This window comes from Corvus hawaiiensis, chromosome 17 (genome assembly GCF_020740725.1).
Source record: "Corvus hawaiiensis isolate bCorHaw1 chromosome 17, bCorHaw1.pri.cur, whole genome shotgun sequence".
NCBI classification, from domain to species: Eukaryota; Metazoa; Chordata; class Aves; order Passeriformes; family Corvidae; genus Corvus; species Corvus hawaiiensis.
This window is the reverse complement of record NC_063229.1, coordinates 10,189,159-10,215,123: the sequence shown is the minus strand read 5'-3', so window position 1 is coordinate 10,215,123 and position 25,965 is coordinate 10,189,159. Positions and strand designations below refer to the sequence as shown.

Genomic DNA, 25,965 nt, shown 5'->3' with positions numbered 1-25,965 from the left:
AACACCCCAGCTCTCTCAACCTGCATCCATAGCAGAGGTGTTCCTGCACTCCTGGGGATGTGGAGCACTGGGGTTGCAGGGGGCAAGTCCTGCCCAGAGGAGTTCTGCCTGCAGCATTCCTGGGACTTATGATTCTCCCCATCACAGCACTAGTGGGATTTTAAGCACGTGCTTGGCCGGATGGTGGCAGCTCCTTCTCCAAAGCCTTCAGAGATATCAAACCTAAATTCCCCTTAAATCCCCCAGCTTAGGAGGTGGGAAGAGCCAGGTGGGAAGTGCACAGTCCCTGCCTGGAGCTCCAGGTCAGCAGGGACATTCTGACCACCCCCAAGTCATGGTGCAGGACGAGGACAAAGCCCAGTGGGGACACATTGGCAGCAGCTCGAAGAAAGACCATAGGAACTAAAGTCACAAACAGAACTGGGTTTTATTATGAAATAACCCTGCCAGTACATAAGGAAGTTCTGTCTGCAAAATACATTTCCTGAGGAAAGTAGATCACAGTATTCGTTTTCACAGAATAACATGTAGCCTGCTATAACTTTCAATGTGACTCTTTATTATTTAAATATTAACAGTATTCCTTCACATAAACAAGTACTCAGTCATCACATAACCAACACACAAACGACAAAATAAATATACAACAAGAGCACAGTTCATTTTTTTTTCCCGACTTAAATATTAAATAAATAATAAATACAGAATTTTCATTTCCTGTTATCAGTGCCTGAAACAATATGAATGAAAAAGAAAAGAAAAACTGAAAAAGTCTCTCTTCCCCCCAGTGCCCCTGCCCCCGCAAAAAAACAAACCAAAAAATTATCAAAATGTCTCAGTTATAAAATATCTTTAAAAAAATTCCCATCATTAAAAGAATAAATAACAAAATATATAAAAAATAACTTGGTTGCATCAAAATTACAAGTAGGAGTTGTAGATAGGGTTTTTTTTCTTTTTTTTCTTTTTTTTTTGGAATATCATTTTTTATGGTCAAAGGTTTTAATTTTTAACTTTTTTTTTGCTTCTTTTTTCTTCATTTCTATGGTGCAGTGTCCAGTTTAAAATAAGTATAAAATTAATAAATAAAAAAGTTAAATAAATAGCAAAAAGTTAACATAAGGTGTTGTAAATATAAATTACATACATCTTGCCAAAATTAAATAATTTACAGGATAATTAAACTAACTACTTTTTTTTTCTTCTCTTTCTTCCAGTAAGTGCAATTTCTCTACTTTTAAATACTAACTGAATTGCAGTCACAATCAATTTGGACTCTATTTACATGTTAAGAATGTTGTGTTTTTAACACCTCAAATTTTATACCTTTTTTTTTTACCTTTTCTTTTCTATTTTTGCACTTGGAATGGGTTCTAAAGTAAGTGAACTCGTGGAGCCTGATCCTGCAAACACTTAATTATGGGAGCAAACCCACGCAGGCCAACTGCCCTATGGAACTCAACACGGGGGATGACTCCAATCAAGCCACTCATGGGCTTCCAGGCCGGATCCAGTGGCCATGGTAGTCACTAGGACTTTCCACTGACTTCTCCAAATTGTGAATTACACCCTAAATATCTACAGGATTTGGCTCGAAATGACACCACAGTCTTGCCTTTAGCTGGGGTCAACAAGATCCTCCCCAGTTCTGCCCACCCCATGGCCGGGAGGGATGCAGGATATGGGATGTGGGATGCCCCCACGCTGGGACCCCTCAGGGGGTTTTGCCTCACTGAAGTGTTTGGAGAAGGAAGCGAGCTCCGGATGGGAGCAAAGGTGAGGAGCAGCCCCGTGGGGTGACAGCTGGCCCTGGCCATGGAGCGGCTGCTGCAGAGCAGCGTTGCAAAGACATTCATAGAGTTGTTCTCTAAATGCACCGAGGGCTGCATGTACCCAGCTGCTTACAACTGCTTCTTTGGAAGAATTCCCAATACCTGAATCCTCTTTTTCTTTTCCATTTTTCCCTTTTTTTTTTGTTGCAGAATGGCGCTCGCACTGTGATTTCACGCAAATCCTAGAACACCAAACCAAACCGTCCTCATTGCCCTGTGGATACGTGTAAGAAATCAACTCCTGGTTCACGGTACATAAGCACTTTTCTGGCTATCAATTAACATCTCTCTTTTTGTTGGTTTTTGCTTCTTTTTGATTTGTTTTGTTTTGTTCATTGCAATCTCAACCGTTCTCTGGCATTGATGTATGATCTCTGGACTGGCAGTACTGCGCCACTGTAGGGATGATCACAATAATGAAAAGAACCAGAACTGTCATCAAACAGATTTCCAAAAAATCATATACACCGGACCATGACACATTAAAGAAATTCTTCTGTTTGAAATATCTGGAATTGGCCTATTCATAATAGCTACTCTCATATTTAAGACAGACAAAGGAATACTGTAGTTGCAAACTCCAAAAGCTTCCCTGAGAACCTTTTTTCCATTGCGCTTTCCACTGGAGATCCAGAACTGCTCTTCAGATTTCTTTCAGAAAATAAAAATAAGCTACTTTATAATACTTCAGAGTTCCCATGCCCAGTGGATATCTGAACACTTCACGGTTGGGAGGCCCAGCACAGGTTCAGATTTACAGGTAGCTTGCAGCTCCAGCACTTGTAGCAACATAGAACATAACTCATGTGTGAGTAGGTGATCTGGACATACGACCATAGACAACATGAGGGTTTAAGCCAGTCATACACTAGTCTTGGATCGGACAAGACCCTGTTCTTGTAACATTTTAACCCTTGGATCAACTCTGCAAGAGCACAGCAACTCATGAAAGATGCCTGCTCTTCACCTGCTACCAAGCCCCACAGCCTACTGGAGAATTTAACCTTCCATCCTGATCTACCTTGTGGTCCAGGTAGAAAAAAATCCCACTTTTCTCAAGAAGGTCCAAAGTTAAGTAAACGAGAACATTGAGTTCGATCAGTTCCATGTCTCAGAAATGGCCTCTTGGTTACATTTTGGTCCTTTTTTTTTTTTCTTTTTTTTCATTCATTAAACAAGTTTTGTAACTTGTAAACCTGAATACTTGGAGGGAAAGTTCCATCTTACAGTCTGTTTGCTTGCTGCTCTCCATCCCACGGCACTACACCTGGATGCCTTTGACGGCTTGCTTGATGCTCTCCAGCAGGTCCTTGTTCTCCGGGTTCTGGTAGCACTCCTGGTTAGTGTACATGTCTGTCAGCGTGTTCACATAGGCATCAAAGTTCTGCTCACTAATTGGTTCCTGCAGCCAAAAAAAAAAAGCCAAATAAAAGTGTTAGTAGAAGAGCAGGAAGCGAATGAGAGTCTTTGCAATAAACCTTCTGTGTATTTTAGTGCCCAGAGAAGTTGTGGCCTCTTGAAAGTGCTCAACGCCAGGCTTGGAGAAACCTGGTCTGGTGGAAGCTATCCCTACCCATGGCAGGGGGCTGGAACAAGGTGAGGTTTAAGGTCCCTTCTGACCCAAGCCATTCCATGATTCTCTGTATGTACAGACAGATAAAGGTCTCCCCATCGGAGCTTTTTTGTGTGCAGTGCTGCACCTACGGCAATCTCATCATCTCCCTGATCCCACCGGATCTTAACCAGGTCCTTAATTTTATGCACTGGCCTTGTGGAACTATTAACAGCATCAGGTTAAGTGTGTACAGGCAGCCTGACAGGCTGGAGGCTGAATTAAGGCATGGAAATGAAGGGCTGGAGGACGACAGGACTGCTGAAACATCACGGAGAGAACCAAAGTCAAAGTCAGGTCACCTTGGGCTCACAGCTGCCCAGCCCAGCTCTCTGCTGCAGTACAGCTTCTGCTTTTGAGGGGCATTGCAAATATCTAACTTGGGCTTAGCGGGGGAAAAGAGAGAGCAGGAAGAAAAAGAACGGGAATAAAATGAGCATACAAGTCTCATGGGCATCATTTAATTGGAGTTGCCTGAAACCTTGAAAAAATATTTGCTGAACAGTTTATTTGACCTTTATGTGTCAAATATTTTACAAAAAAGCTCTCAGCGAGTGGTTTTCTGCCAGTTAGGCAGCTGGGTGAATACTATCCAAAACTGCTCTGCTGGAGGATGGCTTCTCTCCAGCCAGCCTGAATTTAAATACAAACCCCAATGAAAAGGATTCCCAAAAAAAAAAGAAAAAGAAAAAAAAAAAAAAAGGATGGAAGAAAAAATAAATCAAAAGCTCGTTCCTCTGATCATTGCAATGGTCTTTATGAGTTGTAAGAGGACAGCTTTCTCAACAACACGAGCCCCACCTCCACACACCTGGTTTTGACAACAGTAATTACATTCCTGGGAATAGAGAGAAGGTAATTAATAGCCTTTTGTGGTTTTACTATTTTAATGCAGTCTTTTCATTTCTCAGTAACTCTATGGTAACATGCTGTGGGCTGTTAGACCTTGTTAAATTAAACAAAATACACTCTCTTTAAGAATGCTATTCTTTAGCTGCCAGCTATTCAAAACTGAATTGAAACTACCTGCATTATAATAGGAGCTCTAAGATCTTTCTGACGTTGAAATCCAATCCCTCCTGATCTCTGCTTGTGCTGTCTTAGCCTAAAAGGCACTGGGTGCCCTTGATAAAGTTTCCTATTTTGTGATAGTGCTTCCAGATGTAATGAGACAGAACAATAGATACAAAGGGAGATCAGCAGAAAATGACAACAAAAGGGAGATAAAATGCAAGCTTCAGAGATAAGGGAAAAGTACTGATCTTATAAAGGACACATAGGTGTACGGAAAGAAATTCTCCCACTCTTTAATTGTGAATAAGCCTTATCATGAATTGGGTTTGGCACAGCTCCCTCGGTGACGCCGGCTCGGGCCGAGCACTGTCGAAGTTTCTTACCATGTGCGGAAGGCGGATATTGGCAAGACTTTGGATGAGAGCCTGGCTCAACCCTGAGAGCTCCAGGAACAGGGCTTCATTTTGCTCCTCTATGATTTTGTTTTCCTCCTCAATGTTCTTCAGGTTCTTCTCCATGGTGGAGATCTGTGGAGCAAGGAGCATGGCAGGGTTACCAACCCTCACCAGTGGCACCCACCAACACCCTGCACCCCTGGGCTTGAATGCATGGACAAACCTGGGACTGGAGTTTCACCATGGCCGCTTCCATCTCTGAGTTGGACTCGTTCAGCTCACTGATCTCCTTGTTCAGCTGCTTGATCTCCTCATCGTTCTCCAGAACTGCGGGAGGGAAGGTCACGGGCAGTCAGCTAATGCTCTTGGGTAAAACAAAAGTGTTGGGCTTTCTGCTGAGCCCATCCTGCTGCACCATCCTCTCTAAACAGGACATACCTCTCACCTGCCTTTTTTCTTCTATTTTTTTTTTATAATTAATGTTTTTATCATCACAGTTCAATGATACTTGAACAGGTCAATATGCAAATGCAAAAGCAAAGGACAGCAGAGCAGTTGGAGTCCAACATATCCCCATACCCAGCAAGGTTGATTGTCCTTAACAACCAGGTCACTTTCTCCAATCCTGAGTTTGGAATGATGCCACTTAAAAAACTAATGCATGTCTTGATGAGAAATTACAAGGTCCATAAAATAAAGCAATAATTCTAGAGGAGGGCAGGTATTTATAGGTTCCAAACTATCTAAGTATTCAAGTTCAATGCCTGAAACTTGTCAAATACCACAGAAAGCTCAGTAATAGCACTGGAAATGCAAAGTGCCATTGCTAACAAAATTCCAGATCCAGAAATATCTCAGTATTAAAAGCCCTGAATAGGTGAAAATTGCTGAATGACTGCAAGGGATTTGTAAAAATGCCAGTGAATATATGAAGGGGAAAAAAATCTGAATTTCAGCATTACTTCTTTTGCCTTCTTTATTGTTGCTCCCTTAAAATATGTGACTCAAGGAGTGAGACTGGTACCATGCCACCACAAGCACCCAGAAAACCCAAGGAATGGGTGTCCTTGAAATCTGTGTCTAGATTTCAGCTGAAATCTCCCTAGTCTATTAAGAAAAAGATCCACAGGCTCAATACCCTGACACGCCTGCAAGGCAAAGGAGTGAAAAACCTTACCATCGCTGGTCTTGAACTTTGTGTTGAGAATTTCATCCCCTGAGAGTTTTCCTTTCTTCCCAGCAAAAGTAGCTCTTGGACACCCTGACAAACTGAAAAACAAGTAAAAATGGGTTTCATAAACTCTCAGTATTTATAGGTGCTTATGTTCCAGCATAAGAGCATGTGCCATTTGGTGGAATTCAAGCTGCGAGACAGTTCTTCTAAAAGCTTTTTATGGAACAGAGGAAATTGCTTTATGAATAATGCCACAAAACTCCCCATTTATAAAGTGAGAGCAATTTTCTTTAAGCAAAGATTAAAAACACATTGCTTCCTAAGAGAGTTGTGCCAGGTGAGGAGGGGGAGATGAGTCTGGTTCTCTTGGGCACCAGACTCCTATTTGTGGTGCTCAAGTTCTGTTCCAGCATGCAAATAGAGATTTAGATTAGAGGTTAGGAAGAAATTCTTCCCTGTGAGAGTGGTGAGGCCAGAGTTCCCCAGAGAAGCTGTGGCTGCCCCATCCCTGGAAGTGTCCAATGCCAGGCTGGACAGGGCTTAGAACAACCTGGGACAGAGCAAGGTGTCCCTGCCTGTGGCAGGAGGTTGGAGTGAGGTGATCTTTAAGGTCCCTTCCAACCCAAACCGTTCTGTGATTCTGTGAATATCAAAATAACCACACATTTTCTCTGTTCAGTAAACTTCAACCTGACTGAACTCAGCATCAAAAGCACCAGTTCTTGAGCCTTGCCTGAGGAGCTGAACACTGCTCAAGCAGCATCTTGGGGCAGGTAATCAGTCCACAGCAACATCATCACACACTGATTTGAACCCTGGGATTTACCTTCTGTGAGTGAGGAAGCTCCCGTTGGCATGGCCAGAACCATCACAGCCTGGGGTGGGGCAGGTTGGGCCTTCGTTCTTCAAGGACTTCCAGGAAAATGAGGAGCCGTTGAGGGATCCTTCCTTCTGCCTGCGGGCTGCCAGAGGGCACCCGGAGGCGCTCCGGTGAGACGCGTATTTGCCGCTGATGTGTCCCAGCCCAACACAGCCCGGAACCGGACACCTGGGCACAGGGAATCACCCCAAGTTACAGCACAGTAATCAAGAGGAAGGAACAAAAGGAAGGAATAAAAGCGTAAGGAAATTATTGAGGAGCAGGAATGAGGAAGCCTGGGAAGAGAGCATTTGCATTTGGGTCTCATCTGGAGTTTACAGGGGAGGTACTTGGTTGATGGAAATAGCAGATGGGAAATTAAGAGCTACGAACTGCTCCTTCAAAAGGGCCAAAGAGAATCAAGGAGAATTCTGCGGGAGGGAAGTCTGTGGAGGTCACATCACGTGAAGCAAAAGTAGGTCCCAATGGTGTCAGAAACCAGGTATTTGGTGCCTCACTGGGGACAAAAATGGCAGGTTGGGCTGCCTGACATGGGATCCTGATGTACCCCGAGGCTGACACTCACACTGAACCATCACACACGTACTGCTGGCTCTGCCCGGTGTCGCTGCTGATGAACCCAGACTCATCGCTTATCACCTTCCACTAGCACAGTCAACACAATGTAGGAGCACTGTCTGTGCCCTAGGGGACACAGCCCTCCCCAGGAGCCAGTTCCTGAGCCAGGAGCTGTTCAGGCTGTGCACAAAGAGCTGCAGCCCTGTTCCTGCCAGGAGGGCGTCCGAGGAGTTTCTGAGCCTGCACCCTGTCAGACAGGACAAGTCACTGGGCCATCACTCAGCCTGCAGCCACGGCATGGCCTCGCTTGCCTCCTCCTCCTCCTCCTGGCTCACATCCTGCCTCTGGGGAGATCAACCCACGCTCACAAGGGGATAAAGTGGGAATTATCATCGAGGCAGCACACGAGCCCTGCCACTGCCAGACTTCTGCCTCCTTATTGCCAGTTGAAACACACAGGAACTGTGAGGAGCCTCGTGGAAGCACCAACACAACTTGTGCTGCTGCCAAGCACACGAGTGGCTCTCTAAAAGGCACCTCTTTCCTCCCTCCTCACCTAATGGCATTCTCCCTAAATCCAGCCATCCCACAAGCCCCATGTATCTATCAGGGTTTCTGCTGGGGTTCGCATTTGTTTTAAAAATGCTTGTCAATTATAAATACAGTTAAAAGTTTATTACTCAAGGGAGGTTACTCAAAAATAGGGGAGGTGGAAGGAGGTAAGAAATGACAAAAACAATCTCCATATCCTCAGTTTGGGAGCAATTAGGGACTTTGAGGCTCCCCAGCAAAAACATTCGCGGAGCTGCTCCTGAAAATCGCAAGCTGTGTTTCACCGCAGAAATTATTGCCCTGATTGTTTACATTCCACACAAAAGGGAGATGACAGCAAAGGGGGGGGGCCTACACCCAGCCTTTTCCCAAGATAATTTGAAAAATGCTGATCTCGATTTTAATCAGCTGCAAATGCAGCACAATTCACTTATAATATCCCTGCCAGCAGGATCCTCAGTAAATTCATAACATCATTGCTTTTATATGATCACGAGCAAATTACTGAATCCTCAGGAGGAAAAGGAGAAGGGGGAGAGGGGGGAAGAGCAAGAGAGAAAGAGACAAACCCCAGCATTTCATATGCAGCCATTACGGCCCAGCCATTACATATTTTACACCGTTAATTTAACTTTTATTACACTTTCATTGTTAAAAAATAAACCAGAGCCTTATTCTGCAAAACATCTGTCTTGGACATCTTTTAAATTATTTTTTTTTACAATATTATTATTTAGTGGGAGCACCAGTAGCATTTGATCAATTGGACACCTGTGGGTGCTTCCGCTCTGTGGGCTCGCTGAAGGTTGAGGCGATCTGTTCAATCACGTCTGCAGCAAATTACTTGAAGGATGAACAGCAGAAACAACAGGCACTAAATGACTTTCTCCTCGGTGACGATGTGCAAAACTCGGCCGGGTTCCAAGCGGAGCTCGGTGCAGACGGAGGAAGGATTTAGAGCCAAAGCTCCTTAACGTAAACCCACACCGGGCGCACCTTGCCGTGGGTGGTGGAACAAACACTTCCACAGGCTGGGGGAAGGCACCAGCCAGGGATTGTTGTGCCACGTTGTCTTGCACATCTCAGAGGAGCTTCTGTTCCTCCTGGGTGTACTGGAAGAGGAGGGGTTGGTGCCTGGGCCATGGGATGTTAGGGAATGCCTTCACCTCCTGTTGCCACAGAGACCCTCACAGCCCATCCCACACTTCCTGCACCCATGTCCATGGTCCCACGAGGCCTCTCTGGGGGTGGATGACATTAGGTTTCTAGGAGTTAGAAAATCCTCCAACGCCATTTGGAGCCTGGAATCTAGAGAATCTATGGATGCCCCCCCGCCCGAAGTGTTTAAGGCCAGACTGGATGGGCCTTTGAGAAATCTGCTCTAGTGGAAGGTGTCCCACCCCATGGCAGGGGGTTGGAATGAGGTGAGATTTAAGATCCCTTCCAACCCAAACAATTATATGATTTCTTGCCATTTTATCTTCCCAGTGTTTGCATCTTTAGGGTGGGCTAGGAGAAACCCAACCCCTGGTGAGGATGCTGGTGGGGACCCTCACTCTGCTGTGGCTGTCCTGCCAGCCCATCCCATGCTCCTACACAAGGCCCAGCTGAACCATAACAAAACAGCCACACAAAAACCCCTTTTCTTCTTGCACTGGGAAGTGATTTCTGTGCAGAGAAACCACACTGGGGAAACTGCTTGGCACATTCCTGCCCTGTCCTGCCCTGAATGGGGAAGGCACAAATGAGCAAAACCACAGCTTCCCCAGCTCCACAGGGCACGTGTCCCTGGGGAAACCATGCAGAGGGGTGACCTCCCAGCTGGGGGCTCCAACCATGGTGAGAGCAAAGGTACAACAGCCAGCACTTGCACAACACCAGTCTGCTCCTTGTCCTTTCCTTCCCTGTGTCACTGGTTAATGGCACAGCATTGCAACACCACCAGCAATTCAGTGTATCTGAGCCAAAAGAGGCTTTTTTCCCACAAATTCACAAGTAGGTTGCTTAATTTTTAATAAAGTCTCCTAAATCCTGCTAATTATCACACGGCTCATTTAACTGGGAGGCTTTCCTTCCTGTAGACTGAGGAGGAAGAACAGAGCAGATGGCTCAAATATCATCTTTTTCTGAAAGGTTCTTCCCCCCCAGTGGGCACATCCCGGCTTCCCACAGACCCCACAGGGTTCTTCCATACCCACTGGGTCCTGCTTTGGCTCAGCCTCTGCTCCAGGCCAAAACCTGAGCACATGGAGATATCCACCTCTGATCCTCTGTGAGGGCAAGACCTGCCCTGGGGCTAAAATAAGTAAAAAAAGATCCATTTGGAGACAGTGTGCTGAGCCAACGGGGTTTGAACAGATATGCCAGCGCTCAGGGGCAACCAGAAACTCTTGGAGGGGGTTGATAATTTTTTCCATGTTTCTTTTTACCCCCTTCCACCTGCACTTGCTGGGTGAGTGGACAGGCTCCAGAAAGGCTGGAAATGCTCTGAGGTAACAATAAAAAATAGGGTCCTGGAGTCAGTGTTGCCTTTGATGCCCTATAGGTGTGTAAGGAGATATAGATCCAGACCCCACGTGCTGAGCCTGTGATGCTCAGACTTGCTAAAAGTCAGGACAAATGGATTTCACAGCTCATGAAAACTCCTGAGGTGGACTAAGCGATTTCAAATCTCTATTCCCCGCAGGAATAAACCCCCTGGGATGTTTTGAAAACTTCAGCCTGAGGCAGCAGAGAAAGGTTTTTTCAGTTCACTTCAAATATTCTGCCCTGGCAAAGACTCTACAAAACACAGTTTATTCAGGGTTACCAGGTCCTGACCCAGCTCAGAGCTGGGTAGTTTCTACTTCTGTGTTCCTGGCACTGGAGCCAGTCCATCAGCCCTTGCCTGCCCATTGCTTCCCCAAAACCTGCAATGTTTGGCTTGACGTGGGGTTTTACCTTCATTTACAACACTGGTGTGATTTTTCTGGAATTATATAAAGTACAGCTAGCAGAGAGGGCCCTACCAGCCTACCTTTCACATCTGCAGGAACAAATAAGAAAAAATAGAGCATTACCCCACCACCACCCAATTTTTCCATCAAATCTCAGAACTGCAACACCAAAACACAGCAAAGAGCTTCAGTAGAGGATGCTCAAAGCAGCGTGACTGAGGAGGGATGTGAGGTGGGTGCTGATCTCCCACGTAAATCTGTGTGAGGCAAAGGGCATGGAGTGACAAGCTTTGTTCAGGAGTTATTTTCCAGACTTACTTCATCAGCTCTGGGTCTTCTTTATCATCCTTTGTCGGGGTAATCTTGATCCCACTTTTCTTGGCACGAGGGCAGCCTGACAGACTGTGGTTAAAAAGAGAAGAAAGGCCTGTCTCACTGGCAGAATCCCTGCATTTGCTATTCCCTCGCTTCAGTCATCTTTCCCTTGAATTTGGCACAGTGTTTTTGATCTCTCTCGTTTTGCAGCTTCACATCACGAGGAGAAGTCAGAAGGAAAAAAAAATAGTAAAAAATTGAGGGAGATGGACAGTAATTAATGGTGTCTAGATAAGAAGATATCTGCTAACAGCCTGCAATGTTTAATGGAATTGTTGGAACAGAAGGCTCAGATCTCTGCTATTAATGTTCTAAAGCGATAATAGAAGTCGTAAATAGGTAGCAATATTAACAGGAACATTGCATCAGCTAAAATCTGACCCTTTGTCTTTTATTCTGTTGAAAGGAGCTTCTAATCAGATGCTGGAAACATCAGAAAAAAAAAGAGAAGTCAGATTAAAGAGATGAAAATAGGCTTCAGTTGTCAGTAACATTAATGTTTTATTCAGAACTTTACAACTCTGCCCACTGCAGGGGAAAAAAAAAAAAAAAAAAAGGAAAGAAAGCAACACAGAAAGAGGGAGAGAGAAAATAATTTAAGGGAGATCTTACCTTCTATGCGATGCATAATTTCCTGTTATGTGACCAGAGCCATCACAACCAGGAGTAGGGCACCTGCGGAGGCAAGGGAGGCTCGGATTAGCCTGGGGATGTGAGCAGGGGATTGACACTCTGTGACAGCTCTTTTCAAAGAGAAATCTGGGCACTGTCAACACAGGAGCAGGCTTTTCCTTCCTGCGCCTTCTGCCTCTGTAAGGACAAGATTTGGTCTGTAATACCCGTGGTACGGAAGTCAGTGCATCACTGCATGATGTGGTGTTGGAGAGGAACATCTGTGGAATGTTGGGAGCACAGTGAGTGGCTGCTCTCCCATGAGGGACTCAGGTCCCAGCCTCTGTCCCCAGTCTTGTGAAGGGGACAGCTCAGGAGCAGATAATGAGCTAAAAAATCCCTCCAGGACAATGTTTGTCATCTTGAGGAAGCCATAAGGAGACAGCAGGGGCCATCCAGGGCCAGCAGGATGGACCCAAGCAGAGACAAGAAACCAGAAAAACACCCTACAGATCTGGACAGCAGGGCCCCATGGCCACCACCAAGAAGAAGCCCAGCAGAAGGTCTTGGCTCAGTTCCAGGTGACTTTGGGGGCATAATCTCAGTGAGGGCAAATGGGCAGCCCATGGCAGAAGGGTCCTCAGAGTGCAAAACTGGCTGGTGCTTTTGAGGGAAAATGATGAAGGAAGAGGTGGGAAAAGGTTAGGTTATCCCTGGGTCCTGTCCTTCCACAACACCATGGGCAGGCGACAGAGGGTCAGCAGGGGGACAGCCCGTGAGGGGCTTCGGGCTGGGGATCACTGGGTCACCACACAGGTGTACCAGCAGCTTTTGGTGCAGAATCTGCCCCTCAGTCCTCAGCCACTGCGTTACAAAGTGACCTTTGAAGGTGTGGCCGTGGCCGTGGGGTTCCAGGTGAGCATCCAGCAAAGGCTCGAGAACGCTTCTGTGATCACCCAAACCTGCACAAAGGCTGGTGGGGGCTGCGAGCCCACCCAGCGGCACGAAGATAATGGCCCGAGTTAAGCACCACATCATTAAGGGCTCAGAGAGGGAACGGCGAGGGGATGTGAAGTACCACGAGCACAAAGATCTGTTCCCAATGCTGTAGGTGACGCGGCGGACATAAAAGTTGTCATGGGGACAAGGAAGAGAGGCGAGGAGTGTTTGCAGAGGATGTGCACGCCAGCCTGCCAATTAGCCAGGGCTTTTTGAGTCAAGTGATTAGGGCCGGGGGAGGGGGTGTGGGGAGGAAATCCACGATGCTCAGCTGCTCCTTCCGAGCAGAGCGAGCAAGGCTCAGGGCACATCCACGAGCTTGCAGAGCACCCGGTCTCCTCTTCCTCCATCCCTATTTTTAAAGCTACCGGTGCCTGGTGGGGATGACTGGTTGGTACCTGCAGCAGGGCAGGGGTCGGTGTCTCTCGGACATGCCAGTGAAATGATGGGCAACGTGGTGGTGCACGGGCAGCCCCTGGTGTCAGTGCCCTTGGGAAGGCAAGATGCTTTCCCAAAGGTTGGACAGGGCTCTGAGCAGCCTGAGGTAGCTGAAGGTGTCCCTGCTCACTTGCAGGGGATCGGACTCGATGGCCTTTAAGGTCCCTTCCAACCCAAACTATTCTGTGATTCTATGCTGGTGCTCTGGCCCCGAGAGTCAGTGGAGCAATGGTTTCCACAGGTGACTTTAGTTTGCCAGCTTGGAAAACAGCTTTTTTAAAGTCTTCTTTTTTTGTTCAGAAAATATCAAAACTCTCCTCTTTGCAGCATCTCTGAGGGAGACTTTGGCATTTGCAGGTCTCCGAATAATCTCCACTGGTAAAAAAAATTGGTACCTCACCTTGGGTAGGAGAGCAAGAACATATCCTGGACTCACAGGGGTAACAGGGAGGCTCAGAGCCAGGAAAACATAAGTGCACATAGGTCTGATGCAGTAAGAGCAGGGACACATCCAGCAGGACCTCAATGAGGGTGCAAATTCTTCAACTCATTCAGAAATTACAGGTTTGGGAGATGACTGTGGTATTTCCCAGCTCTACACTGTTACAGTAGAAAGCAAAACTATTTCTCTGTTGTTCTATCTTCAGGGTGGGAGGAAATTATGAAAACATTAACACCGAACACTTTCTTCCTTTCAGGACTTTTAAAGAGGAGAGAGAAGTAATTTGATTTTTATTTTTAATTATCTGGAGACAAATCATACCAACAGTGACCTTTTATTGCATGTTCCAGCCTGGAGCTATTTTTTTTATATCAGCGATATTAACCCCTGAAATAGAATTTATAATAGAAACACTGACATGGTCTTATCTGGAGTTGTGAAAAGCTATGACTGTGCAATCAATAGTATCTCAAAATCCCTTCCTTCTTCCTCTGCTCCCATCCTCACCAGGACATAGAAAAAAGTAGTATTTGAGGAAATAATATTAACAAGCCTTTTTTGGGCCAGAAGTCTCCCATTTTCCACAGTATTTTGATAAAAACCACTGACATTGTATGCCAGAGGGGAACAGGGGATGCTGCACAGCAAGGCTGGACACGATGCTTGGTCTCAGGGATGAGCCTGTTTGCTTCTTGTCTGGCCCTTGCTGGAAGTGGCCACTACTCCTGAGAGCTTTTGATATCTTTAACACTAATTGTTTGATCACTTGGCTATTCTTTCAAGCTGTTGGAGAAACACCAGTTCAGCAAAGCTCTCTTAAGAGGTCCTTTCAAAACGTGTATCGTCTATGGTGTGTGATTAAGTGTACTTAGCACTAATCACAGCAGCCCTTGCCATCCACCAGCATATTCTATTAATATCAACTAATCCTGCCACCTCTTCCACCTCTGTGATAAGGAGCAGGTTAACAAACACTTTTCCTGGCACCAGCTCCACGTTGGTGGTGGGGCACAGAGGAGTCCAGGCGCCACCATAGAGGGATTTGGGACTTTTCCAATGACCTTAGTGACCAGTCGGGATCCCACTGACTCACCTACGGCTCCAGAAATCCCTGGTTGCACACAGGACACAGCACATTTGGATTTTTTAAGCCTATGCAATGTGAAGCCCTTCATGAGGTTTAACTCTCAGTGGAGGCTCCTCAGCTGTAGTTATGGTATCTAATTCGTAACTAATGTGTCTAAATGATCCAAAACCTGGATTCAGCAAAGTGGGGAACTCAGAGGAGACTCAGCCTGCAAGGATAGTCTGGGCCCATGAAAGTGATGATGAAAAAAATTCACAATCAGCTTTACCCCGGAGATGCAGATTGGGTAGAGAGGGTTGGGGTCTCCCCAGTGTCCCAAGTAAATACAATTTCACCTTTCTTTAGGGAAGGCACCCTAAGAGAGCATTTGGAAGAGCCACCTGTGAAGAATAAGCTCCTACTGAAAAGGAGGAGTTTGGAGGAGACAGCAGCAAAGCTGAATACAGGATTTAGAGGAAGATTCCTGAATGAAAATGTCAAAACCAGGTTCCTCCCCTCAGGAGCAGCAATGGAAATGGGGAAGTTTGAATTTCCATGAGCCCTTGCCCACTGGCTCAGGATCTGGCCTCACCATGCTTTTGCTTTTCATTCCCCCACAAACCATGGAAATGAAGAGGAACCTCTCTCACTGCATCCCGAACAGCCCTTAAAATGTAGCATTAAAAATAGCACCCCAGGTTCTCCAAAAGAGTTGGCTTGGCTGTGTGCTGGTGGTGACTTCCCAGCTGTGTCTCTAGCCAAAAATAAATCCAGGCTTTGGATTATTTGAGATGGACAAAAATGTTAAATGAAAAGGGTTATGGCCCAAACTAGGCAACAAGAGCTTGGGAAAAGATGCCAAGTGGCAAAGAAAATAACATGTCTACAGTGCCCAGAGGAAAGCTGCCAGGTGTCCAGGTTATTTCCAATCATTGCCATCAGCCCCCTCCCCAAAATTATCCTTTCTCTATGCCATTGCCTCTTCAATGCAGCATCTGGAAGCTGGACTCCACCAGAGCTCCTCGGAGGCAGGTTTTGATCAGCTCTTTGAAAGGAGAAGGGAGGGGATGGAAAAGCAAAAGCAGAGCAAGAAGTGGGGGGGCAGGAAGGGAGAAGAGAGAAAAAAAGGGTGGAAATAAAGAAAAAAAAGGAGTTCCAAGTTGAGCGCAAACATACTTGAGGTCAGCAGAGTGGGCAGCCATGAGGTTTCTGAGGCTCTTGTCAGCAAGAGGACAACCAGAAAGGCTGAAAGAGAAGAGATGGAATATCTGGATAAGCAAAAAAAAAAAAAAAAAGAAAAAGGAAAAAGAAAAAGGGCTGGGGCATGGGGAGGGAGAGGGGCAACAGAAGGGGGGAGGAAACGGAACCAAACTATCCACATGGTCACAAACTATACCAAAAGAAAAAAAAAGTTGTCTTTAGAGTTCAAACCATGAAAAGAATGTCGACCCACCTGCGGTGAGAGGCATAGTTCCCCGTTATGTGTCCGCTGCCATCACAGCCTGGGGTTGGGCAACTGGGCAACAACAAAAACAAAGAGCATAAGTGTGGGAAAGGAATTGATTCCCCAAGACCCACGGGTGGGCAAAACCAGCAGAGCCCCCTCAGGGTCTGTCTGGGGGGGTCTTAGTCCAGCCCTGCTGCCTGACTCCTTACACCAGTCCCATCCATCAGACCTTGTGTGTTTCTGTTTGCATGAATATAAACCATCTGTTTCCCTTTCAGCTCCCCTTCCTCCCCTTTTACTTCTAAAAGACCATAAGGATCCTAAAAACACATTTTGAAAAAAAAAATTGAGAAAAATTGTGTCAAAGGCAAAGAAAGTGTTTAAAAGCCGTAGTTGCTGGGAGGGCTGGGTGGCAGTGGGGGACTGGCAGCAGCCTGCTGGGTGGCATGGCCTGACAGACGTGGCCACCCCTGGTGGCTGCTGCCAGGTTGGATGATTCCTGCAATACTGAAGCTCTGGCCGCAGGAATCATCTTGTTCAGATTTCACATCTGAATGAGGTCCTTCAGATTTCAGCTTCCTGAAATGATTTTTTTTTTTTTTGTTCCTCCCAACCCTTACAGCTGCAAAGAAAAGCTTGCAAACACTGTTTGCTGCAGAAAGGGAATGACAGTAACCTCTGGCTGTGCCTGGGGGTGATGGGAAGATACAGGTGAGGAGCACCTGCCTGGAAGTGGCCCAAGAACTGCACCCAGACACAGAGCATCAGACACAGCAGGCGAGTCTGCTCCTGAGTTAACTACAGGTAATTCATTACAGCCCTTGGGCCAGAGAGGAACAAGGATATTAAACGGGGAGGGAAGGCTCAGGGCTGCCCACTACACCATTTATTTATTCCAGGGCTGTTTCTATTTAGGAAATTTCTCTACCATCACAATAAAATTAAAGCACAGGAGGACTTCAGGGCTCTACCTCAGAAATTGCTGTTCACATCACTGGTGGGTTTTAAAAAACCCTTTACAGCTTTGTGTAGGGCAGCTGGTCTGAGCCTTGCTCATTTAGGGAAGATGCTGCTGCTGCTCTGCCCCCACAGATCTCCTCCCTGCCTGGCTGCTCCCTCAGCCTCCTGCCTGCAGATGAGGGGTGATTTGGATTAGATCGGCAAAACGGTGCCCACCGGCTCTCCCTGCGTAATGTGTGGGAGGGTCAGATGCACAGGAAAGGAGCCAGGAACAGCTGGGATGCCTGGAAACCTCCCCATCACTACCTCCAGGCTGATCCCAACATGCTGTTAGACCAGAGCCAGGCCCAAGCTGCCGTGTTTGGCTCAAACTCTTAAACATGAACCATTCCTGTGGGAATCAGTGTGGATGCAGAGCCACACTCCATCTGATAGGGCAGATGTGGGTCTGTACTTCCAGCCACACAACGGACAGACAGATGTGAGCTGGGTCAAGGTCTCTCTCCAGTGCAAAATGCAACACAACAGCAAACTTGCTGCAGCTTCAGGTCCCACTTTGTGACCCTGCAGTATCACAATGCTGGGACCCATTGCTCTAAGCCAACAAATCCTGTCTTCTTGTGTTCAACACCCCATTCAAGAAGGTGCTGAGGTCCCTTGGGTGATCTTGGCTGCGCAGCACCAGCCAGTGTCCCAAACAATCAGGACATTGGGTAGGCACCATCACTGTGCCAGAAACACTCTTGCTGGAAAACATCAGGAAAAACTGGCCCTGAAAGGAGTTTCCCACAACCCTGTCCATGAATCCCAAGAGCACCAAGCTCTCAGGTTGCCTTCATCACTGCAAACTAAGGCCACATAGGAACATACTTTGCCTCATTGATCAGCAGTTGTAGGAGGATGAGTAAGATCAATCACAGTAAGAAGGGGAATTACAGTTCTTATTTTTAAAATGCGTTTACTAATTTTGTTTCCTAGCATCCTGGCTAAGTACCTATTAATAGATTTTGGAGGAAGAAACTAGAAGGCAGGACTCACGTGAGCAGCTCTTTCTTGATGTCCTTTGAGAGGAATTTCAGCTTGAAGTTGGTTAAAGTAACTTCACCTGGGTATTTTCTCTCTTCAAAGTTCTCCTCTGACACTTCTTGCTCATCAGCTTCCGAGGAGGCAAAAGAGTGAGCAGCAGGCTCTGACTGCAAGGAAAGGGGCAGAGTTGTGGTGGGGTCACTGCTGCTGAGCTGTGGTGGGAAAGGATCCCAAGTTCATCCCAGCTGAGGGTTAGTGCACCATTGCCAACATTCCTGAGCCCCCTGCAAGCACCTCACAATCACCCAGAGATCCAACAGCCTGTAATTTCCTGGGGTTTTAGTAGAAATGGGTAAAACATGTCTGTACAGGGATTTACACGTGGCTTTCCCAAGGTCTTGAAGGGATGAAGCTCTGTGCAATCCCCTCACACTATTCCTCAACAGCCTCCCCATGGGCAGAGGCAGGTGATGCTCCCAGAGCCGGGCACCTCAGCCCAGCTGGGGGGTCATGGCTGGGTTCCCCACCTGCGGGATTAATGTCAGTGCCATGCAGGGCTGTAGCTGCTAATGGCAGATATAAATCATCCCAGGAAACATCACCAGGAGCAGCACTGCTGCAAGAGAGCTGACAGGATTTACAACAAAGAAAGCCTTGCAGACACAGGGCAAGGGAAGTGGTGGGTTCTTCCTTCGCAAGGGCATCCCAACAGATCCAAGAGCAATTGCTTCCTGCCTGGTTTGCCCTGGCTGATACCTGATAGGACTGACAAAGCTAGGAATATTTCTTTCCTTGGCTCAAAGGACAAACTGGGGGTTCTGTGGGAAATTGGACAACTCTGCAGGCAAACATGGCATTCAACATCCCATGAGTTGTTATTCAAGCATCAAGAGCCACTGCTCACCTCCTCTGGCTCCTCTTCCCGCTGACGGTTTGGTTTAGTGTAGTCAATGGGCCCATCCCATTCATCCTGGCGGGAGGTCTGGCTGGACTGGGGGGAGGTCATGGTGCTGCTCGTGGCACTGGTGCTGTTTTGGCGCTGGGACACATCTGGGGACTTCATGCTGGGACTACTGCTGCAGCTGCTGCTGCTGGGGAAGGTGCTCTCCCGTTTGCGGTGTTTGTTCATACTCAAGTCCAGAGTCCCGTTTTCATCCACCTCAATGTCCATGGACTGAAAAGTTGGAAACAAACCCAATGTTAGCAGCTGCCAGAAATTCCCCATGGAAGTCTTGCCTCTGTTTGTCTTCTGCAGTGCATCAGGCAGGTTTTCATGTTGCATCCTCTCCACAGTCAGGTAGGAGGAACTGAATAACAAGGGTTGCTCTTCCTAAATATTTCAGGAACATGTCATGCAAAGGCACGCCTCTACTACCAGCAGTGTGGCATTTTGACTCAGTTGATTGAACACAGGCATCTAGTGCCACTTAGGATGCCTCATGGCATCCAAAACATCTGCCCAAGGTTGGGAGTGCTCCATGGGACTTCTGGAGAACCTGTGTTCCTCTGAAAAATAGGTGGAGGTCAGACTGGACAAAACTGGGGAATCTTAAATGGCATCAGATACAGATCAGGGAACAACTGAAACCAGCTCTGAGAATCATAGAATTACAGAATTGTTTGGGTTGGAAAAGCCCTCTGAGATCATGAAGTCTAAACATTCACCCACAGCATTGCCAAGCCTGTCACTAAACCATGTCCCCAGGTGCCACATACACATGTCCTTCAAATCCTTCCAGGGATGGTGACTCCACCACTGCCCTGGACAGCCAGTTCCAGGGCTTGACCATCATCATAAATCATAAACTTTTCCTAATATCCAATCTCAGCCTGAGACTTGGCTTGGGATTGATGCTCATCTCACGTGGCTAATTTGAACCACGAGGCACCTCCACATCACCCTAAGAGCTGAGATTCTCTCCTCCAAACCCAAAGCGGGAAGCCAAAGGGGGATTTTGTACGAGTGCCTGCATTCCTTCTATATTTAAAAAAACAAAATGAAAGGAAGGGTAAACCAAGATATTTCTCCCATCCCAAACTTCAAGCCTGGCCCCTGGGCAGTAGTGCCTGGGCACATTCACCCACCTTGCTGGGGGCCTCTTGCTGCTTGGTGCTGAGATTCTCGGGCATCTCCCAGCAGCGGGTGGAGAGGTTGAGGATGGCGGTGGCCGCCATGTGCGCAGCCTCAGCGTCATGGGAGTAGTCAAAGCCTGTGGAGGAAGATGAAGTGCTCTTCACGTAACTGCTGGAGGGGCTGTGGCTGGGGGAAGAGGCCTTTGGAAAAGGTTTGGCTGGAATAAAAAGAGAAGGAACAACACAAGGCTAATGTATAAGCGGCATGAGCAGCAGGGAAAGGTTAAGTCAGTGTGACGCGGTTAATGTATGCACAGTTCCTGGGGTTATTCCCGATCCAAGGGCTGGTTTGTTGCCTGGGACGTGCAACAGGAGCAGTGCTGGCTGCAGCTTGTGCTTGGTGTGAAAGGTTAATTCATTAACTGACTCTGCCATCAATACCCAAAACACAAGTGCTTCTCTTCATTAGACCTGCTCCTTCAGTGGAAGCAGTTAAAGGAGAAAGCTTAGAGAAGCTTGCTGGCTCTTTTTTTATTCTTCTCTTTCTTTCCATAATTTATCTGCAGGGCTGCCTTACAGGGAGATTTCTAGTTGCATGTTTGGAAACTTAAAATTTATAAAATTACATTAATAGAAAAAACGTGGTCATAAAATATGAGCTTCCAAGGATGACACTGGTGAAATATGGATTTTCTGACAGCTGACATATCATTTAAATATGTCAGAGTAACAGGATTTATTACATAGCTGCGCACTGCTCCCGTATGTCACAGCAGCAGCAGTGCCAGCCTGGAAATGCAATTTTTCTTCATACCCTGTGAAATGAAAGGTTTTCTCAGGGTGGATGCACAATAAAACTTTCCCTAATAATAACTAATAATTCCCTGTTAATAAAACTTGAAGCTGGTCCCATTTAGAGGCCCTCAGTATTTTCAGTGGGTGCAAACGGACATCATTTGATTTAGAACAGCCCCAGGATTGTATTCTGAATGAATTATCGAAACCTTCGAATTCTTAATTCATTCCACCGTGCTCTTTCTGGGGGAAACCATCTCCCCTTTAGTGGGAGGCTCACCCAGGGAAACTCATAAGCTTCAGCCTGATCATGGCAAAGCAAAGCCAACCTCAGCTGATGCAGCCGCAAAGTGATTTCATTATTCCCATTACAAACTTGTAATATAAGACACTATAAAATACTAATCTTCCCCAGCACTGCTTTCTTCCTCGTTGCGTGTGTGTATAATGCATATTGACATTAATGGGAGTTATGCACACACATGCGGGGGAATATAAATCCCTCTGGATGAAGATCTCTTTAAAATAAGTTCTCAGCAAAAGGAGCAGATTTCCCTGCTATGATTGGTGATCATATTCATCTTGTCGCTTTGATTAACTCATTGGAGGTTTGGCCACATGGTTATTCTTGTGTCTGGCTGCTTGTTTTCCTGTCCAGTTTAATCCATGTCTTCGAGGCGGGGTGCAAGTATCCGCCAACCCAACCTGACAATATCCAGGATCGGGAGATGCCAATTTCAATTTCACACCGTAGGCTCAGCGATGCTTTTCCATCTCATAAGTATTTCTATCACTAATAGACTCGCAATCAGCAAATTAGTGAAATAAGTGATGAGAAAAAATAGAAAGGATTATCCTAGTGGGTCTGCTGGAATTATTTTTGTCAGTACAATTACCCTGAAAATTCTTTGCTAATATTGCAAATAACACAATCTATTCAGTGAGAGAATCACTTGTACTGGGAAACAAATTACTTTTCCATCAGCCCTAACCCAGGATGACAGTGGCAGTTGTGCTCTCTGGCCTCCATCCAATTTCATTGTCTGATCCTGTACAGATTTAGTACTGTAATAAAGGGCGCTCCCATTGTAGTGCAACAACCAGGATGCTTTCAAGTACGAGCACTTTTTTAGAGAGCAGCTGCATCAGGATTAAACAGGATTGTGGAAGTGGGATTAGCCAGACAGAAAGCCCTCTTGAGGCTGCTGACTTCTACAGACTGGGCTCCTAAATAATTTTTTTACCCCCTCAGAAAAATGTCTTGAGGTGCACAGTTGGCATCAAATAACACGTTTGCATGGGCTGTGTCCCCATGCAGTGTCCCTCTTGCCCCTGGTAGCCTGGCCCCTCAGAGTTTATTCATTTTCACCCAGAGTTATAACCAGTGCAAGGTCCTCAGAACAGAGCAGAGATGGGTGGCTACGACAGGAAAGAGCTGGAAGATAGAGGTGGGTGATCGATAGGTAGAGCTGGAGAGCAGAGCACAGCAGGGAAGACAAATGGGGGGAGTGGGTCATATATAAGATGGAAGAGAAGAAAACTGTAATCCATTTAGCCAGATGAGGAAAGCCAGATCAATAGATATGAGCTGCAAAGCAACAGGGACCAACTGAGGACAGCTGTGTAACTTATCCCACCTCGAGACATCACTCAGATTAGTGTTCCCACCACAGTTCTTCCCAAAGCTGAAGTCAAAGAGACTCTCCTCCAAACAAAGCTTTCCCAGCAGCCACTGACTCCCCTCACCATCAAAGGTGCCCACCTTGGGACCCATCTCCCCCTCCCCATCCCAGGAGGGTCCAGCAGCTCAGACCCAAGACTCTCCCATCACCCCAAAGCCACGATCCCAAGAGCCTCACAACACCGAGAAAGGCAGAAAATGCAAAAACCGAGTCCATCTCTGCTCCCAACTTACATTTAAAGGCTTTAGGTGAGGTTTCGCTAGTCTGAATCTTTGGGGCAAGCATGCGTTTGCCAAAAACCTGAGCATCAAAACTTGCATAATCGAAGGTGACCTTGGAGTACTTCTCCAGCTCCTTGGCCAGGTTGGCCCGGGGGGTTGCTGGGACCATGTTGGGCCGGTAGCTTCCATACTGAGGGATCTCCAGTTGCTTCACAAAGCACATAGGCCTGAGGATGAAACAATGAACAGCAATTATTTCTCTTTTCCTTGACAAGGTGACTGTTGAGAGGGGACCAGACACGATGGGGGTGCAGCTGCACCTTGTTCCTGAGGGCTTACTGGGGACAAGGAGGCAGTGACAGCCCTTTTGCTCTCCCTCAGTGAGTCTGCATCAGGTTTGGATCTCTCAGACTCCAGTTTTATTTTTTCTATCATTTTTTACCTTCTTTTCTTTTTTCCTCTTTTTAAGCAAAACACGGAGGTGTCAGCCTCATCCAACACAATGTTCTTGCAGGCTGTCGTGGTGTGGCAGCATTTTCCAGAAGAGAACAAGCTTGGGCATCACTCCCTCACGGGACCCATGACACAGGGTGGCACACAAAGGCCTGAGGACCCCAGTTCAGCTCGGCCCCTGCTGCAGGTTCATTGCAGGGGCGCCAGGGCCTCTCCCCTGCCTGCAGCCCCTCCTAGAGACTGGCTGCTGCAGGGCTGCCTATCATGAATCAATTTGTCTTGCATATAAATTATATATAAATGGCCTATTGTTATTCTCCTTCCCGTGACCTCTTTCCACCAGAGAGTCCTTGGAGCGGGAGCTCCTTGGAGCATGGACCGTCCTCGTGATGCGCTCAGAGCGCTCTGTGCCGGGCGCGAGCTCCGCTGCAAATAAATAAGTAATCGCCCTAAATGGCCTTTCCAAAGTAGCAAGAGCTGGAGCACCAGGGTGCTCAGCAGTCCTGGTGAGCAAATAAATAAATGAATCAGAGCTCGATGCCTTTGTGGGAGGGCTGCTCGGGGCTCGTACTGTGGTTTTTATCTTGCTCCCATTGCAAAATAACCAACCATATTCCAATCCATCTGTAGCCTCATGAATCACATCAGCTACGGAAGCCAGCATCTATCAGGGACATCCTTAATGGGAGACAGCCCTTTCTCCCAGGAAGAGAGAGACAGGCAAAGTATCAAAATTAATGTGACTGGTTTGGAAACAAGAGGCAGGTTCCTCTCCTCTGAAACATGCAGGCTAAGGAAGAAAAGCAGGTGGACTTCAATGCACAACTGCCATGGAGTGATCTGTGGGTAGCCTAAATCTCCTCCTCCTCCTCATCTCCCTCCCTGAGCCCACCCTATTTATAATGCTGGTATAATAACCAGCCCTTGCTGGCAGTTTGTGCTGTGGAGCAATCGGCACAAGTGCCTTCTGCTGCACTGCTAAAACCCTTTGGCCTGTAGCCTCAGCATTAATTGATGCTACAGAAGCAATTCATTGTCTTCAATGCTCTCCCTGGGATCATCAATTAAATACCTCCCCACCTTGGCAAGACCTATGATCATAACAACAGGGCTCAGCAGTACCAAGATACAGCTGGAGGGAGCCGTGGCAGCTGTTCCTGTGAGTGTGGCAGGGTGGGAAGGGCTGGGGCAGTGTGGGGACATAGAGTTGAGCCTTCCTGTCCCCCTTACCTGAGTATCCGGTCAGAATTGGAGCTGGTCTTCGCAGGATCACCAGATTGGGTCTGTTGCTTTTCATGTGATTTGGCTAATTTTTCAGCAGCAGCAATGGGGCACCCAGATAAACTGTGGGAGTTGGTTGGGGGTTTTTTTGAAGGAGAAAAAAAGAGAGAGGGAAACCAAGCATGAGGAATGAGCACAGAAGCCTTCATTTCAGGGACCCAAACTGCACTGAGCCCGTGAGAAAAGTGTTTGCTTCCTCCACACTGAACGAGTAATAAGACAAACTCACCTTGCACCTCATCAAGATAGAATCACAGAGCCATGGATTATGGAATGGTTTGGGTTGGAAAGGACCTTAAAGCTCATCTCATTCCAACCCCCCTGCCATGAACAGGGACACCTTCCCCTATCCCAGGTTGCTCCAAGCCCCATCCAACCTGGCCTTGAACTCTTCCAGGGATGGGGCAGCCACAGCTTCTCTGGGAACCCTGTGCCAGAGCCTCCCCACCCTCAGAGGGAAGAATTTCTTCCAATCTAGCCCTGTCCTCTGCCAATTTGAAGCCATTCCCCCTGTCCTCTCCCTGTGCTTGTGTAAGAAGAAGCCAAAGGTGGTACCTCCTGTGCGTGTTGCGGTTGCTGTTGACGTGACCCTGTCCTGTGCACCCGGGCGTGGGGCATTTCAAAACGTTCTCGTGCATTGCCAAGACTTCGGAGCAAGAAGGGGAAGAGGAGAAGGGAAGGGAAAGAAAAACAACTTAATAAAAATCAAAGAGAAAGAAAAAAGAGAAAATCATCAAGCCTTGTACGCTGGTTTCCTAGAAATCAGGAAACGTGAAATGCTGTAATTAGAATTTGCAGAGAAAAAATAAAAGATTTACAATGCAGCAGTGCCCAGGTCAGCACTAGATTAGCATCTCTGCACACAGCCTGGGCTTTCTCCTCATTTTCTGATTGCAATCCAGTTTCCCTCATCCAGCCCCTCCTCCCCACCCCTGTTTTGGAACAGGTCTCCCAGTTTCAGGTAGTTTTAAGTGATTGAAGTTGTAGCTCTGCTTTTATCCTTAGGACTGATCTTTGTTTGATTTTTTTTTAAATTTTTAATCTTCAGGATTATTGCTTCCTGCAGCGCTGACCTTAAAAGTAAAGCAAATAATTTGATCTGCAAGCTTTTGTTAAGCCCGCAGCTTGTGTTATTTATTTAT

General features: G+C 46.8%; 1 protein-coding gene across 6 annotated transcripts in view; it reads right to left on the bottom strand.

Moving 5' to 3' along the window:
* Window positions 1-403: 403 nt before the first annotated feature.
* Window positions 404-25,965, bottom strand: part of MYT1 (myelin transcription factor 1) — a 65,381-nt gene continuing 39,819 nt past the window's right edge. For 4 of the 6 annotated variants that reach the window (XM_048321915.1, XM_048321919.1, XM_048321918.1 and 1 more), the window contains exons 9-23: window positions 25,379-25,469; window positions 24,773-24,886; window positions 23,102-23,316; window positions 20,404-20,609; window positions 19,223-19,492; window positions 18,331-18,485; window positions 16,339-16,401; window positions 16,062-16,130; window positions 11,941-12,003; window positions 11,272-11,355; window positions 6,854-7,075; window positions 6,031-6,122; window positions 5,077-5,180; window positions 4,842-4,985; window positions 404-3,234 (exon numbers count right to left, since the gene is read on the bottom strand). In XM_048321915.1, the coding sequence (XP_048177872.1) occupies window positions 3,094-3,234; window positions 4,842-4,985; window positions 5,077-5,180; window positions 6,031-6,122; window positions 6,854-7,075; window positions 11,272-11,355; window positions 11,941-12,003; window positions 16,062-16,130; window positions 16,339-16,401; window positions 18,331-18,485; window positions 19,223-19,492; window positions 20,404-20,609; window positions 23,102-23,316; window positions 24,773-24,886; window positions 25,379-25,469 (2,033 nt within the window). In that variant the 3' untranslated portion in view covers window positions 404-3,093. The remainder of the gene's footprint in view (window positions 3,235-4,841; window positions 4,986-5,076; window positions 5,181-6,030; window positions 6,123-6,853; window positions 7,076-11,271; window positions 11,356-11,940; window positions 12,004-16,061; window positions 16,131-16,338; window positions 16,402-18,330; window positions 18,486-19,222; window positions 19,493-20,403; window positions 20,610-23,101; window positions 23,317-24,772; window positions 24,887-25,378; window positions 25,470-25,965) is intronic. The other 2 variants (XM_048321917.1, XM_048321916.1) reach the window with 2 other exon arrangements.